At 42.6% G+C, this 17,314-nt stretch overlaps 1 protein-coding gene across 10 annotated transcripts in view; it reads left to right on the forward strand.

Moving 5' to 3' along the window:
- The window catches only part of PPP1R9A (protein phosphatase 1 regulatory subunit 9A), a 541,608-nt gene that overhangs the window by 288,886 nt on the left and 235,408 nt on the right, over window positions 1-17,314 (forward strand). For all 10 annotated transcript variants that reach the window (XM_029588910.1, XM_029588913.1, XM_029588912.1 and 7 more), the window contains exon 5: window positions 9,371-9,475. In XM_029588910.1, the coding sequence (XP_029444770.1) occupies window positions 9,371-9,475 (105 nt within the window). The remainder of the gene's footprint in view (window positions 1-9,370; window positions 9,476-17,314) is intronic.

Consider the following 17,314-nt stretch of genomic DNA (forward strand, 5'->3'; position numbering starts at 1 on the left):
CAGCTAAATTCCATAGTTCCCATACCTCAGGAAGAGCAGGGACGGGGCAAATATTCCATTTATTTTGGAGTGCCCAAGAAGGAAGGAACTTTTTGGCCCATCCTCGATTTGCAGAAGGTCAACAGGGCCCTGAAGGTTCCTTATTTTTGAATGGAGGTATTGCACATTGTGATTGCTGCAGTCCTTAAAAGTGAGTTTTTAGAGTTGCTGGATCTGAAGGAAGCCTATCTATATGTTCCTATTTGAAGGACTATCAAAGATTTCTTTGGTTCTTGGTATTGGGATGGCACTTCCAGTTTCAATCTCTTCCCTTCAGCTTGGCCACAGCGCCATGCACCTTCACGAAGGTGATAGTGGTAGTGGCATCTGCCCTTCGGCAGGAAGGAATTTTGATTCATCCGATCTGAATGATTGGCTTGTTCATGCAAAGACGGAGGAGGAGTGGGTGCGGTCACTTCAGCAAGTGATGGACACCTTGGAATCATTGGGTTAGGTGATCAATATGCCAGAGTCACCTGGTGCTGATCCAGATGTTGGAGGATCTGGGGGTGTGGTTCAATACCCAGAAGGGCAGGATATTTCTCACTTCGGACAGGTTGACAAAGTTACAGGTGCAGGTGACGCATCTGTTGAGATTGTCAGTGCCAACGGCCTGGGATTAGTTACAGGTCCTGGGTCCATTACTTCCACATTAGACTTCATCCCATGGGCCTTCCACACATAAGACCACACAAAAGCACATAAGAACGTGCTTTTGTCCAGATGGAATCCCGTGTCTGAGGAATATCATCTGCCTTTGCCGCTTCCGCAAAGTTCCAGGTCCTGCAGTCTGTTGTGGTGGCTTTCATGGCCCAGTCTGGAAAAGGGTTGTGATCTGGAAATCCTGGACTGGGTGGTGGTAACCATGGATGCCAGTCTCAGGGGCTAGGGAGCTGTGTGCTTGGGGAGATCAGCCCAAGGGCTTTGGTTGGAGCTGGAAAGCTCCTGGTCTATCAGTTGTCTGGAAACCAGGGCGGCTCGTCTGGCTCTGAAAGCCTTTCTTCCCTGGGTCATGTAGCTACATTGAGCCAGGATCGTTTGGGTGTTCTCAGACAGTGGAATACATCAACAGGCAAGGAGGGATGAAGAGTCATGCGGTGGCTCTGAAAGTCCTGGCAACTGTTTTTATCTGGGCGGAGATTCATCTCAAGGGACTAGTGGCCTCCCATGTTGCAGGTGCAGACATTGTTCAGGTGGATTTCCTCAGCAGACAATAGTAGGATACGGGGGAATGGGAATTGTCCCTGGAAGCTTGGGATTGTGTCTGCCAGGTGGGGTGTTCCACAGTTGGATCTCATGGCAACGCGATCCAATGCAAAGATGATGAGATTTGTCAGTCACAGAAGAGAGGTTGACGCAGTGGGCCTGGATGCTCTGGGGTGTCCTTGGCCATCCGGGATACTTCTGTATGTGTTTCCCCCATAGCTACTGGTCGGGCACGTTCTGAGGTACATAGAGTCTCACCCAAGGTCTGTGGTTCTGGTTGCACCAGAGTGGCCGCAATGCCCGTGGTTCGTAAACCTGGTTCATCTCGCGGTAGAGAGACCTCTCAGGCTGGCCCTTCTGCCACGCTTGCTTCATCAAGGGCCCATATTTGCGGACCACGAGGATCAATTCTGTCTCGCAGCTTGGCTTTTGAGAGGCGGCACCTGCAACTGAAGAGTTATTCGGAGCCAGTTATTTCTACCCTTCTCCGGGCCTGGAGGCCTTCTATGTTACTAGTATATGTTCGGGTCTGGAAGGCTTTTGAGTCTTGCCTTCAGTGGCAGTTTGTAAAGATGGCTGTCCTTAGATTTTAGCCTTCTTACAGGAGGTTTTGTCAAAGGGCTTGGCCTATAACTCACTCCGCGTTCAGGTTTTGGCCTTGGGTTCCCTTAGGGGCAAGTTGCGGGGTAGGTCTGTAGCCTTGCACCCTGATATGGTTCTGTTTCTGAAGGGGGTAAAGCATTTGCGACCGCCGGTTCAGAAGTTGTGTCCAGAATGGAACCTGAACTTGGTTCTGCGAGTACTCTGTGATGCACTCTTTGAGACGGCGATGCTGAAGGATCTCATGTTGAAGACTGTGTTTCTGGTGGTGATTTGTTTCGCCTGTAGGATTTTGGAGTTGCAGGCTCTGTCCTGCAGGGACCCTTTTTTACACATTTCTAATGATGGAGTCACGTTACGAATGGTCCCCTCCTTTTTGCCGATGGTGGTGTCCTATTTTCTTGTTAATCAGATGGTGGATCTTCTGGCCTTCCCGGAGTGGTCTAAAGATTCCCCGCGAGAGAAGGAATTACATCTTTTGGATGTGCGTCAGATTCTCTTGCAGTAATCTGGAGGTCACTAATCCTTTTTGGTGGTCAGATCATCTTTTTGTGCTGTTCGGGGGCACAAAGAAAGGTGATAAGGTATCAAAGGCCACAATTGCGTGTTGGCTAAAGGAGACCATTTGCACTGCATATATTTGTAAGGGTCACAAGATTCCAGAGGAGCTGAAAGCACATTCTACAAGGGCGCAGGTGGCCTCTTGGGCAGCGTGTCAGTTGCTCTCTCCTCAGGAGATTTGTAGAGCAGTGGTGTGGTCCTTGCTTCATAATTTCACCAGGCACTATCATTTGGATGTGCGGGCGTAGTAGGAGGCGTCCTTTGGTGAGAGTGTTCTGCGTGCGGGTCTTTCAGGATGCCGCCCAATTTAGGGTTGCTTGGTTACATCCCACTCTGTTATGCAGCAGTACCTCAAAGTTTTGTTCTCTGCCTCCATCTGCTGATAGGGATGCATAAACCCACCTGTCTGGACTGATCTGTGGTATTACAGGAACGAAAATTAGCAGGTAAGAACCAATTTTCCTATTTCACTTACGAGTTTCCTAGGCATTATAGGATGACTATATAATGAAAAAGTGATGAGTTCATCCAACTTTACACATCTAGAAGATGATTTTCAGGAGGGTACCTAACTGGCAGTCTAGCTGCCACAAATCCAACACAAGACCATCAGCTTATTATGCGCATAAAAGTGAGTACATAGATTTGCACCATCTAAAGCAATGGTGCAAAGCATGCAGCTTTACTGCACTCATGCATTTTTTTAAATAAAATATCCGTGTGTAGTTTTCAACCACTCCTCCAAAATGTCTCTCTTTAATACGACCAAAACTACTTGTGTTATGACATTGCGCATGTACTTTTAGCCAGCTGAAAATCCACTTAGCCATATTTAGTCATTCTACCCACCTAACCCCCTGATTCTTACTTGCATACTTCTTGACTAAGCCTTTGAAAATTGACTCTTCTATTCCCCTCCCCTCCCCCAGCAAATGATTTTAAGGACCTTTCTAATTTTCATTGGAATGGTGGAATATTGGAATATTGATTTTGGTGGGGTCATCTTAGAGTGGTCCCAATCATTTCTGGGAGATAGGAATCTACAAGTTAGATTATTGGATAAAGCCACTCATTGTTGGCCTATGATATCCACTCCTTGGCCTACTCAGACAGCATTACTTTCCACCACATTGTTTAATATTTATCGCCAGCCATTAAAGGAAGTGCTTAGATAGTATGGGACCAGCTACAGAATTTATGTCAAAAACATCCAGCTGTCTCCAAGACGTTGGAACATGGCTCTGGGTAAACAAATTAAATTTGAATGGTTAGAAAATGGAGCTTTTCTGGGTGAACAGATCTCTTGCCACAGACCACAACCTACAGTTTGTTTTGGATGGGACCCCCCCTCTTCCCTTTCAGTTTGAGGTGAAAGAACTAAGGGTCCTATTGCAGAGATTTCCAAACCTGTCCTGGTGGACCCTAGCCAGTTGGGTTTTCAGGATATCCATAATGAATATGTATGAGATAAAACGTGATGCTCTGGAGGCAGTGCATGCAAATCTAGCTCATGCATATTCATTGTGGATATCCTGAAAACCCGACTGGCTGGGGGTTCCCCAGGGCAGGTTTGGGAAACCCTTTCCTGTTAGATTTTAATCTGCCTCTGCAGGCTCAGATTACATCACTTGCAACGAGGACTTGGCTGATTTCAGGCCATGGTTACGAGGAGAGGATGCCATCAGTGCTGAGAGAGCATCACTGTCTCCCGATTGCTTGCAAATAAAATTTAAAGTGCTGCTTACATTTAAAGCAATTGGTGGGGGATGGTGCAGTTTACGTGAGCTGTTTACCTGTCCCATATATTTCTGGCTTTACTTTATGCTCTTCCACTCAGGCACGTTTGTTTATTCCATTGCTACTGCAACTGTGGCTCTCTGACTATCACAACAGACCCTTTTTCTGTATGGCTCACCCCTAGGGAATACAGTCCCCATATCATTGCAAATTGAAGCCAAACTATCTAAATTTCAGGACACAGACCAATGCCTGCTTGTTTAGCTTAACATTTAGGCCTGCCAGATGATCCTGTTCTGCCTTATAAAGAAGGCTTTTTGTAGTATTTTTGATCTGCTGCTGGTTTAGGGGTTTATTGTTGTATACGTTGTAAACATTTATATCTGTTTAGTTTTTGAGCTGTAGACAGTTTTTTATTGTGCACAGTGTTGGGCATGTGTATTATTTGGAAGCACGGCTTATAAATGACTAAATGAAATGAATGACATAAAATTGTGTGATTTATTTATTTATTTAGCATTTAAATTTGAGTGAAATAGAAATCATTGCAGAAAAGGTCACCATTTCATGCCCTTGCGCCAGTTAATTTATGTACAAACATTTGGTATTCAGTGTTTCCAAAGATGATCTCAAGGCAGATTGCAAGTAAAATTAAATTAGATTTTTTTTTTTTTTTTGTATATTCTTAGCGGGTACCTTTCCATGCTTTCCGAGATGGGGGAGGGGCTGGGATAAGTTGAATCACGTTTGAGGAGGTGAAATGGTAGACACTTTTGGAGGTTTGATGATTCTTTCCTTGGTTTTTTTGGTTTTTTTTTTTAAGGAGACGTTACCAAAGTGAAAATAGAGAAATAATGAACTTGCTCACTCAGTGTTTTTATATATAATATAAAAATGTATTTTTTATTGGCGCTTTTGTTGATGGCTAGGATTCATAAATGTGTGTGATAGGCAAAAGCAGAACTCCTCTGATGTATTTTTTGGAGTGAAAAATGTTTCCCATGCTTCAAAAGAAAGTTTTACCGCTCTTGGCAGGAGGAAGGGAAAATTACATGACAGTAAATTGCTCTCTGAGATTTTTCCATGAAATTTCTCCCTGATTTGGCCACCTTGTGTATCACGTCCAGCTTGTCAAAATTGTGCATTTTATCTTTGTTCTGTTTGCACTAAATCTTTTGGAATGCAACCGTGTTCCCATTTTATTATTGCCACACCAGCGCCGTTTGGATTTCCTTCTCTGGCTCTGCTGTTCACCTGCTAGTGTTGGATTCTTGCTTTATTAATGCGGGGAGCTTTTTTTTTCCCAAATGTTCTTCCATGGGTAAAACAGCTCTTCACTCAGCGAAATGTCTTTTTATCAAACTGCCTACTCCACCCGCCTGTGTGTCATGCTCATGTGTAAGTTTACCTGGGCGGAGGGGCTTGATACGTCCTGATAATTTTTGGATTTTCAAACATGCGCACATACATGTTCCCTAAATATTTCCGCATACGTTTTAGTAGATGTAATTGATGGAGTAATCTTCAAAGCGAGCATACGCACGCAAGTGCATTTCTTATGCAGGCTGTTCGAAAATTTAACACACACACACACACCCCTCAGTGGTTGGGTGTTACGTAAAAGGAATTTATGGGAGGTTTGCAGGGAGGAGGGGGCCTTCATTTTGAAGTGCATCTTTAAGTAACTAGTGTGGTTTAGCAGCTGTTTATAAGCTATTGCTATTTCCAATGCCAAAGGAGATGCAAGAAACTTAATAGGTCCAAAAGTTTAAGGATTTTAAGTAAAGATGTCTTTATTATTCAAAGCGGCAACTCCATTGCTCAATTGTCAAACATGAACAGTTCTCTTTAAGGTCCCCCTAACTGTTCATGTTTGACATGGCATTGGAAATTGGCATTTATTTATTTATTTATTTATTTATTTATTTATTTATTTTTTTTATTATACCGAGTTTCATGATATGAATCACATCAACCCGGTTTACAATTAACAATGTGAATAACTGCAGAGAGTAACATGGTAGAAACATTTCCCAATTCGACATCAAATATAATAAGAAACTTAACAAATAAAAACATTGTAACAATATTTAGGATGTGAGAAAGTTACAAAAAAAAAAACAAGGAAAAATAACTAGGATCTGAAAGGGGAGGAAATTAAAGAAAGAATATTAACATTTTATCCAACTGTATCAATTAATAAATATGTATAAAATTATAAAATATAGATGGGTAGGAAAGATTGACAAAATATGAATTGTTGTGAAGTATAATAATATGTTGTTGTCACTGCGTGTGAAGTTAGTGGGTTTTTGTTACAGTTCACTAACTTTTGTGTTTATGCTGATGGGTGGAGAATTTAATCCAGTTCTGGGAATGCTTTTTCAAAAAGCCAAGTTTTTAGTCTTTTCCTAAAAGTTAGAGCGCATGGTTCTTGTCTTAAGTCCGGGGGGATGGAGTTCCAAAGGATTGGACCTGCAGATGAGAGAGCTCTTGAACTGTAGGATTTGTGGTGGTAGGTTTTGGCATGTGGAACCTGTAGTGATTCTTTGTAGTGTTCCCTGATGGGTCTGGCAGATGTGTGTTTTTTAAAAGGGATTTGTAGGTCGAGTTGAGTGTGTTGATGGATGTTTTTGTAGATAATCATGATGGTTTTGTACATAATTCTGAAGTGGATCGGTAACCAATGAAGGTCTTTGAGGATGGGGGAGATGTGGTCAATTTTCCTGGAGTTTGTGAGGATTCTGGCTGCAGTGTTCTGTACCATTTGTAGAGGTTTGGTGTAGGAAGCTGGGAGGCCTAGTAGTAAAGAATTGCAATAATCTAGTTTGGAGAAGATTATTGCTTGTAGGATTGATCTAAAGTCATGCGCGTGGAAAAGTGGCTTTATTCTTTTCAGAATATGTAATTTGTGGAAGCAGTCTTTGGTAGTTTTGTTAATGAATGGTTTGAGGCTAAGACGGTTGTCTAAGATGACTCCTAGATCTCTTACATGTGTGGTTTGTAGAATGGTTGGAGGCTTTGAAAGTGTGTTGTTGTTTTCAGGTGCTATAAGGAGATATTCCGTTTTCGACGCATTAAGGATTAGGTTAAGGCTGTTAAGGAGGTGTTTGATTTCTAATAGGCAACTATCCCAGTATTCCATTGTTATCTTGATAGATTCTTTTATAGGGATCACAATCTGTACGTCGTCAGCGAAGAGGAAGTGTTTCAGTTTTAATTTTGTTAATAGTTGACAAAGAGGTAGCAGGTATACATTGAATAGAGTGGGTGAAAGGGATGAACCTTGTGGCATCCCTCTGGTGGAGGGGTGATATTGTGATTCTGTATTATGAATTTTAACCCTATATCCTCTGTTTTCCAGGAAGGTTTTGAACCATGTTAGTGAAGTATCTGTAACTCCGATATTAGCTAGTTGTTTTAGAAGGAGGTGATGGTTGACGGTGTCAAAGGCCGCCGAGAAGTCGAGGAGGATTAGTAAAAATGCTTTGCCTTTGTCTATTCCGGAGAGGAGGAAGTCTGAGAGTGAAAGAAGTAATGTTTCTGTGCTTGCAGCTTTACGAAAGCCATATTGGTTTGGAGATAGAATTCCGTGATCTTCCAAGTAGTTGGAGAGTTGTGTATTCACCAATTTTTCCATTATTTTGGCTATGAATGGAAGGTTGGAAATAGGGCAGAAGTTATTGGGATCGCTTGGATTTAGATTCGGTTTTTTTAAGAGGGGTTTGATTGAAGCTGTTTTTAGTTCATCTGGGTAGATACCCTGGGACAGTGAACAGTTTATAATTTCGGCTAGTGATTTTGATATAGTATCAGGAATGAGAAGTAGCATTTTGGAAGGAATTTGATCGAAGGGGTGTGATGAAGGTTTCATTTTCTTCAACACCGATTGTATTTCTGTGACAGTGATGGGTTCGAATGCGTTAAGTTGGATATCTTTGTTAGGGAGAATGTGTGTGAAATCTTGAGAGCTAGTGGTTGGTGGCAATTGATTGATGAGGTCAGAGATTTTTTTGCTGAAATGAAGAGCCAGTTCGTCTGCTTTGGTCTGAGAAAGTTCTGGTGGTATATCCGGAGTGATAGGTTTAGTGAGATTAGAGACGAAGGCAAATAAAGCTTTTGAGTCAAAGATGAGGTGATGAACCTGACGGGCATAGAAGTCTCTTTTTGTTTTCTGTATACTGTTTTTGTATTGGTGGAGTGTACGTTTGTAGTCAGAGACTGAGGCCGGTGAGGGGGCTTTGCGCCATTTTCTTTCTTTCTGCCGAAGTAGTTGACCATGGCATTGGAAATTGATTATTTGGAGTGCATTTCTCTGGTTCCACTATTTGTGATTTTGGATAAGCTATTGCTAGACATCAGTCTGCCCAATAACTTTTAAACTGAGCTAAAACTTCATAGGGCCCGACCCGTTGTCCGTCACAGCCACAGTTAGCCCCAGCATTCAACGTTACATGTCAACTTTTTTTTTTTTTCCCTCCTGTTAATGTGAAAGGAAAACAAGAGGCCCAAGATATGAAGCTGGGAAAGCAGGGTTGCTGCTTCTCACGTCCATCCACCATAATCCTATTCCTTTCTGCCGACGAGCGCAATTCAGCACTCGTGAGATGCCCTCCACGAGATCATGCGCTGTGTAAAGGCCATTCTCAAGCAGCGGGCAGACCGAAAAGTGTTGCATGGTCTGCCTCTTACCCCAGCTACAGGCCTCTCAGGTCTGGTAGAGTATTGCCATTTTGCTATATCAACTCTTGACCTGCTGTCTTGAGTACGGAAGCAATTTAGGGCTGTCAAAGTGGTCCGTTTCTCCTTTGCCCCTGTAGGAAGCAGCTCAGTCACACTCATGCAGTGCTAATCCCAGTAGCAAGATCGTCACACCTGCCGCATCTCCTACAGGGCTGACAGCCAGCCCTTGCAGAAGTTTTCACTTATATATTTTAATAATCATAAAAATCGACGTGTACCTGAAATTGTAGGTTCATGTGGATATCCAGTATTAACTTATAAAGTGCTGTCTGACCACAAGTGCTTCCTTAGATAGTTATTTCTGTTCCAAAATTACACAATTCAGAGTGATAGCATAGAATCTTAATGGTTTTGCTCAGCTTCTGGTTTAATTGAAAAATGTGTTAGTACAGCTGCTGTAAAATCCTACAGCATTTTCCTTTCCCTTTCGCTGTTTGCATCTAATTGTAAGTGGCAGTGACATTGTAATTTTGTTTTCCAATAGGATCCAAGTAAATGACCAAATTGTGGAAGTGGATGGCATCAGTCTGGTGGGGGTCACGCAGAATTTCGCTGCCACGGTTCTCAGAAACACCAGAGGGAAAGTCAGGTAACGTCATTTCTGTGTTGTGGTTTAAGATCTTACATTTGAGTTCTGTAGTCACCACTGTTGAGAAGCTGAACTGTAGCAGGCAAGAGTACAACAGAGCCGAGGGTTTGGATGAACATTTTATGATGACTAGTTTCCTTTTCTAGTACACAAATTTGCATAGGGTTATGATTACTAACCAATGGCAGGGCCACTTTCAAAATGCTCAGTGACATCACAGGGTGCTTTGACTTTTCTGAGATTTCAACTGAGTTGGCTGGCTTCCTGTGGGAAAGAGAAACCTGGACTCCAAGTGTCAGGGACAGTGAGGCCACATGGAAAGTGTGAACAATCTACTGCCTTTGGCAGAAATCTGAATGACATTAGATAAATGGCTCAAAAGTTAAGTGGGAGAAATGGGGCCTTACAGAGGGAATGACCAGTAGAGAGAGACAGACATGATGATGTTATAAGGCCAGTTTCCCTGTAGGAAATGACTTAAAATGAGTTAGTATATAGAAAGTACATCTGTGTGGCATTGGAGCATTAACACACAGCATTTCTGCATTGTTTTTCTAGTGTGGCATTTTTTCAGCTTGCCTTTGAGCGGCCTGTACTTGGTGGTTCTCCTCCGCTGTTATTTATTCAATGCCTTATTATTTGACATTTAGCAATTTTTTTTCAAGTGTGTTTGTCTGAGCTTATTACTCCATGCTGCATTTGCCTCCTCTTTGCATATGTGGTTCCTCCAGCTGTTTTCAGCAGTCTGAATTCCTCCTCCTGGGCAAGCTGTGTGTTCATTAAGCTGGTCACCATAGTACCTTTTAGGAATCTCTGAGCATCTTCTGCACGAGACGGAATTTCTGCTTTTGGAGGTTATGATTATAAATTCCTCGCATCGTTGGTATGCCTGCCTTATGGGCAGGGTAGTAACTGAAATGTGTGTTGGGGGGTGTGCATTCTTGCTCTCTCTCTATGGACTTAAATTCATCTTACGCTACAAATAAATGGATTTAGCAAGACCCTTTCCCTTGGAATGGAGCTGATTTCTGCAGGCACCACCGTTTTAGAATTGAACCACAGCAGATTAGAGAGCGAGGCTGAAAAATGAGGCAGTACACAGAAAATGCATCTCTGGAAAAGCTCCTGCGCTGCCCAACGGCTAAGTATACTCATCCCTCATTGCACAAACACAGATGGCTCCCCCCCAGTGCTAATTCTGCTGCCATATTTCTCAGTTATTAGCCTGCATCGTGTTTTCATAAAGAGGGGATGCTCTGTTTCTTTGCAATGAAACCTTTTTGGACTTGTGCAGCAAGATTTTCTCGCTTTCTGTGCCCGTAGGAGAAATCTTTATTAAATCAGGTTCTATATAGGAGCCACAACAGTAGGCAAGTGTTCACAAAATCGATTATACAAAGAAGTTGTTAAAGGAAAAAAAAAAAATCCCGGTTGTGTGCCTTTCGCCAAAAAAATAGAATGTTGAGCTTGATAGTATTGCTTTTGCCCCGACAGGTGATCTGTTTATTTTTTAATTTTAGCACTGTAGCAGCAGCCATCTTTCCTCCTTGTAAAGTGGAATTTTAACTCATTTTAATAGAAGCTGTCCATGCTGAAAAACTTCCCCTGCAATCCCAGTTGGTTTATCCACTATTTCTACTTAGAAAACAGAGTATGTATTTGAGAACCAAACTCTTCCAATTATCAAATCCTGTGCATATTGATTTAATTTTTATTTTTTTTATTTTTTTTACATGTATTCCCCACCTTTCGTGACTGGTCAGTCACTTCAAAGCAGATTAGGTTTACCGTATTTTTCGCTCCATAAGACGCACCTAGGATTCAGAGCTGGAAAATTAAAAAAAAAAAAATGGTGTGCTAAACTGGTTCTGTTCCCAGGCATCTGTGCATCTTATGGAGCAAATTAGGGGAGGGCATAACATTTATTTTGGTCCCCATTTTGTTTTCAGGTCTGGGGAGGGCCATTTCTGTCCACTCCCCCTATCAGAAAACTTAGCGTTCTTTGTTGAAAAAAAAACCCCCATACCAACCCTTTAAATTTAATTAACTATAACCCCCCCCCCCCCCCCAAGAATTGCCAAAAGTCCCTGGTGGTCCAGCGGGGGTCCAGGAGCGATCTCCTGCACTTTGGCTGTCGGCTGCCATTGGTCGGCCCTGTGACATAGTAAGGGCAAAGGCTATCAGCGCCATTTTGAATACTGGCAGCCGACGGCCATCAATCCCAAATTAAAAAAAAAAAAGCTTTGCTCAAGCCCTCTTCCAATCCCCTCCTTGCTGTACAGGCCTCTGGGGCCCTAGACGTCTAGTGGGCATCCATAGCACCCCTTAGGCTTTGGGCCCTGTGTTGTTACTATCAATATGGCGCCAGCTGGACGGTTTTGTAATTTACCCCTAAAACTAGCCGGCTAGTACCGCATTGTAAGTGATGGAACAAGGCCCGGTGTCTAGAGGGCATTCTGGGTCTTTAATAGTCTGCCAGGGATCTAGAGGTATGGCAAAGGATTGTTGGGAGGGGGGCCTATGTTGGGAGAGGGGGGGGTTGCTGGTCCGGGGGGGGGTCCTTGCATAAAAAAGATGGGGTTTGCATGGGGGGAGGACCTAGGCTTCAGCTTCTTACTTTTTTTTTTTTTAATTTTGGAGTTTTGTGGCCACGTTAAGAGGATGGGACTGTCTAGATCCATGGGGTTTTGATAAAATTTGGCAAGGTTGGGGTTATATAGGCCGATTAGCCCCTTTAACAATATGGCTACCCTGGGCTGTAGGGCTGCAATCACATGAACAATCCTGAGGGTTCCTAAGCTGCAGTATTTTCCCAGCTCTATGGGGGAAAATACTGTGTGTTTCAGTAAACTGCAGTACCGATTTCTGCAGCTTAGTGACTCCTGCACTATTTTTCCTTCCATGAAAAATTCCACGGGCTAGTACATAGGCCCTTAAGTTTGTACCTGAGACAGTGGAAAGATTTCAACACAGCTTACCCATACCATCAAAATTTATGCAAAATAGTATTCAGAACACTCATATCAGGTGACCTGAAATTACTACTGCACATTTTGGTGCTTATTAGAACAGATTATATATCAGAGATAGTTTTGTAATGGATAATTTTGTGGGTATTAGGTGTGGGATTGGGCAGACCATTTGGACCTTATGATCTTAATCTGTCCTCATATTCTTGTCTATGTTCCGAGATACTAGCTGATTGTCATTGGTGATGGAGTTTGATGGATCCATGCTTGAGTCCAACTGTTGAGTTAGGATGATGTCCTGCAATCATAAACAGAATGTATTCACGTTTGTTAGCAAAGTCTCTATATACATGGTATTGTGTTTGTTTTTTGCATATTTATTGAGGTTTAACTATTTTACATGTAAACGTATAGTGAATTCAGCTATGTTGTACCATGACTTGAGCATAATTTAAGGAAGATGCATTTTCTAAATAAAATTGAATACAACTGATATTAGTAATAGAGGTAAGTATGAGTATAGCTTGTATATGGGATTTGTCCATATACTTCTAGAACTTGTCTAAAACCTTTTGAAACTCAGCTACTCTGTTTTTATCACTTCCTCTGTTAACAAATTCCACAGTTTAATTGTGCACAGAGTGAAAAAGTACTTTCTCCGATTTGTTTTAAATGTGCTACTTATTATCTTCATAGTCTCCCCCAGTCTTAGTACTATTTGAAAGAGTAAATAACCAATCCCCGCTTACCTGTTCCACTCATTTCAAGATTTTGTAGACCTCTATCATATCTTCTTTTAGCCGTCCCTTCTTCAGGCTAATATTCCCTGGCAAGTCAACTGGTGGCTCAGCTTTCTAGAACTCTGACTAAAACGTTTCTACGCCAGAGCAAACCATGCTCCATCAGTTAAAGTTCTATAGTTTCTGTATCTTTTCTTTGATTCTGATCTCACGTTTATTTGCTCCATCTGGCAGTATCTTTTGCATCTTGCTTCTCCCCACCATGCAAATGCCCCCTCCCCCTTGACATAGCTTTTTCAGCAGTGCGGGTGAGAATTTGAATCAAATTTAGTAAACATTCTGGGTAGCCATACGTTGTCATTCTTGTTTTTTTTAATTCTCTATGGACTTATTTTGGTCTGCTAAGAAAATAAATGGAAGCTGATTTATCTGAAAGCAATTTAAATGTTAAGGCAGTGCCTCATTTATTTCTTTGCTAAACTGCCTTCCCTTTCTATCTTTGGCTTGTGACCCTCTTGATTTCTGGTGGTTGTCTGAAAAGTGGATTAAACTTCATGGATTTGCTCAAAATTTTATTTGGGCTGGGCTGTTAAAGCAATATTTGTGTATTTATGGGTAGATATGGTATTGTCAGTAAAGTGGGTACATGAAAAATGCTGTTTAGAACAGATAGCTAAACATGAGAATATAAAATAGTTTGTGTGGCACTTTTTATTGAACCAGTATACAAGGAATTTTACATAATGCTTTGAAATGAATAACGATGTAAGACAGGAGCTGCCACATCTATTGAAGGACTCTGAGGTTATTTAAAAGCACTTAAATGCTAGTCCAGTAAAAATAGGTACACGGTTTCTTGTTTTGCTATTTTTTTATATAAATGATATGAGCTTTATAGCTAATGCACTCATAATGTGTTTCTCTGCCTACAGCATGGATGGGCAAATGTTTGGACCTGGTCCAGGTGGACGAGCCAGTAAGGGTCCCAGAAGTCTGGATTTGGTCTCCTCTGAAGCCTCAGAGTCTGAAAAACCAGGGTTAGGCATGTGGGGGTTCATCCTTGAGGTCCCATGAACTGATATCATCACTTCTAACTAGAAGTAACATTCTCTTCCTGTGGCATGCTGAAACTTGACTCACCACCCAGCTCAGATGGAAATCTCATATGGGCCATGGTTTTCCCACCTCTGGCACCTAGTTACCATAGCTTTTTATTATGACATGAGGTTAGGTTAGTTCTCTGTTTGTCTCTGCATGCATGATTCTACAGCGGTCAACTCCAGGATGAACCTCACCATGGCAGAATTTGCTTCCAAATTTGAGCTTCTCACATGTTGGCCCTAAAATCATGTTGGGTTTTTTTTTATGCTCCAGGTAATTGCCATGATGTCCCTGGCCCAGCCATTATTTCATGTTCATCAGAAAGTCATTCATTCAGTTCTGCTGGTCAGCTGGGTCCACAAGCAATTGCAGTTTTTATGACATATTCAAATGCAAATATCTGACGTCCTGGGCACCAAGTGCCAGGCCAGAGCTCGATGTTAGATTAATTAGCAGTGGTAGTTTGGCAGTTTGTCACACTTCATAAATCAGCAGTTGAAGCTGACTGATGTGAAAAATCTGCTTTTTTGCAAGTGCTTTTTATTTGAGGAAAACAATACTTTTATTGCCAAAAGCCAATGAAAAGTGAAAGGAATTGATGTGATAATTTAAATGGCACATTAAGCAAGGAAATATATCTTCTGGATTGCAAACAAAAATATTCCATGTGTGGTTAGAATGGCCAGACTCTGGACTTCATTCACAAAGGACTTTTCTCTGTTCTGTGTTTATGGAACAAAATCTTTATTGTATTAAGGCTTTATGAGTCAGTATTCCGGGTCAATAATGGCATTGCTTTTTTTTGCCTACCAAACTCTTTTGTGGTATGTAAAGGGGCATAGCCATCCTTTCTAATACTGGTGTTTCTTTAGTTGTGAGATCCTTGAGATTCTGTTTGGAAAGAGGGTGCTGTGTAAGACCACTGCTAAAAATATATGGCACTATAAGGTGTATGCAGTGTTGTAAAGAAACACACTTGAGACAGTCCTGCACAGTGGAACTTAGTCGAGTCAAGACAGGCAGGAAAGACAAATGAGAAAATAGGCAAAAATATGTAGAGTCTCAAGGTTCATTGATAGGGGTGGTTTAATTGAATACAGGCATCAAGTTATCTAAGTGGGTAAAGCTGTAGGTTTGAATCTTTGACCCAGAAAACGATCTATATAATCAGGAAATGGGGTAAGGGGTGGCATATTTGGGTCTTGAGTCAACACACTTCCATCCAAGATGCTGTTATTTTTTAGGTATGCAAAATAGAAAAGATGCACTTTTATTCTGGTAGAATAAGGCCTGTGATGGACACCCACTTTCCGTGCAGTTACCCTTACATAAATAATGCATTTTCCTAGCATATAGACAGATGGACTCAGGACCAGTGAGATGGAGCAAGCTAACGTCACAGTATATATAACTCCTGCAGTGACACCAGCCTGCCAGGATTCTCAGAAGATGGGGAACGTGCATCTCCCTACTGGGGATTGATTCAGATTTTAGAAGGAGAATTTTAAATGGAAAAGTAAAGCCCCACTCTCCTGTGGTGATACCAAATGGTCCTTCCCCCAGTTGAGAATTCCTGAGGTGATTTCTGTGGTCCCTCAGATGTGTGCGTAGCTCCAGTAGCTGGCTTACACTGGTGTGGACTTAGCTGATTGTACAGCTTAAAGGCAGCGGCTGCAGGAGGCCAAGTGCGGGTGGTGATGGCAGTTGCCCTCTCTCCCCACTGCCAGAGGCTGTCTCTGTAATCAACCTGTAAGGGCTGAACTCAGGTAAGTTTTAAAAAAAAAAAAATTGTTATGAGACAGAGCCAGTGTATGCTCGACACACCGTTCCGACGTTTGTTCCCACTCCCGTAGGAGTTAGGGGAACTCTGCAGTCTGGCGGTTGAGTGGCCCCAGTGAGCTAGGCAGCACAGTTAGGCATTTTCCTGTGTGCCGTATGGTAGGTCATGGCGGCGTTTTCATGCGCTTTTGTGCATGCTCTGCCGCCTTCTACAGGAACATCAGTGTGTGCAGTGTGTTGGCTCTGCGCACACATTGTGCACTCACTTTTGAGCGCAACTGTTGTGCGCACATTTTTTACTTCATCGGTGGCACACAGTTTGTTTTTTGATGGCATTTACTCTGGGCGTGCCTAATGTTTGTGTACATAAAATTGTGCACTTGAATTTTTTCAGCGCAAGCCGGCTGAAAGCGCATTCTCCATTGGCTGTGCACTTCTGGTGCCGATGACCAAGAAACCTAAGTGCCTTCTCTCTACGTTGCCTGTCATACTCGGGCATCTCGGCCTGGAGTATCCTCTAACATGTGTCAGCGCTGTTTAGAGCAGAGCTTCCCAAACCTGTCCTGGGGACCCCACAGCCAGTTGGGTTTCAAGATATCCACAATGAATATGCATGAGATACATTTGCATACCATGGAGACTCGGTATATGCAAATTTATCTCATGCATATTCATTGTGGATATCCTTAAAACCTGACTGGCTGTGGGGTCCCCAGGACAGGTTTGGGAAGCCCTGGTTTAGAAGCTCAGGGAGAATTGTCTTCCTCTGATTTTACTTAGCCTGGATCTTCCCAGCCTGATAATAGTCTGGCAAAGGATTTGTCTGGAGGTACACCGGACCTTGGCACTTACTTTTGACCGGTTCCTCTGCAGGAGATCGCAGCTGAATGGGCCTTGCTCCAGTTCCTCCTGGGTTTGGCTTGGATCCTGTTGCCTTTTCTTGGATAGAGTTTTTTTCAAGGCTTGTAATCCTTTCTGCGGGTACAGTCCTCAACTTTGCATGATCCTGTCAGGTTGGATCCTCAGCTGGTGGTAGCCCCTCTCTCTTCCATTCCTAGGTTCACTGCCAGTATTACCAGTGGGAACCCGGAAGGCACTGGGTATAAGGCAGTTACTGATTCCCTGGAAGATGGGGAAATTCCTCAAGCACTGGAACTGTATCAGTTCTTTCATAGATATTAACTGTCGGCCCTGATTTCCCTGACCACGAGGATGCTGGTTGGTCCCTAGTGCAGATTCAATGTCTGAAC

Source organism: Rhinatrema bivittatum, chromosome 2 (genome assembly GCF_901001135.1).
Source record: "Rhinatrema bivittatum chromosome 2, aRhiBiv1.1, whole genome shotgun sequence".
Classification (NCBI taxonomy): Eukaryota; Metazoa; Chordata; class Amphibia; order Gymnophiona; family Rhinatrematidae; genus Rhinatrema; species Rhinatrema bivittatum.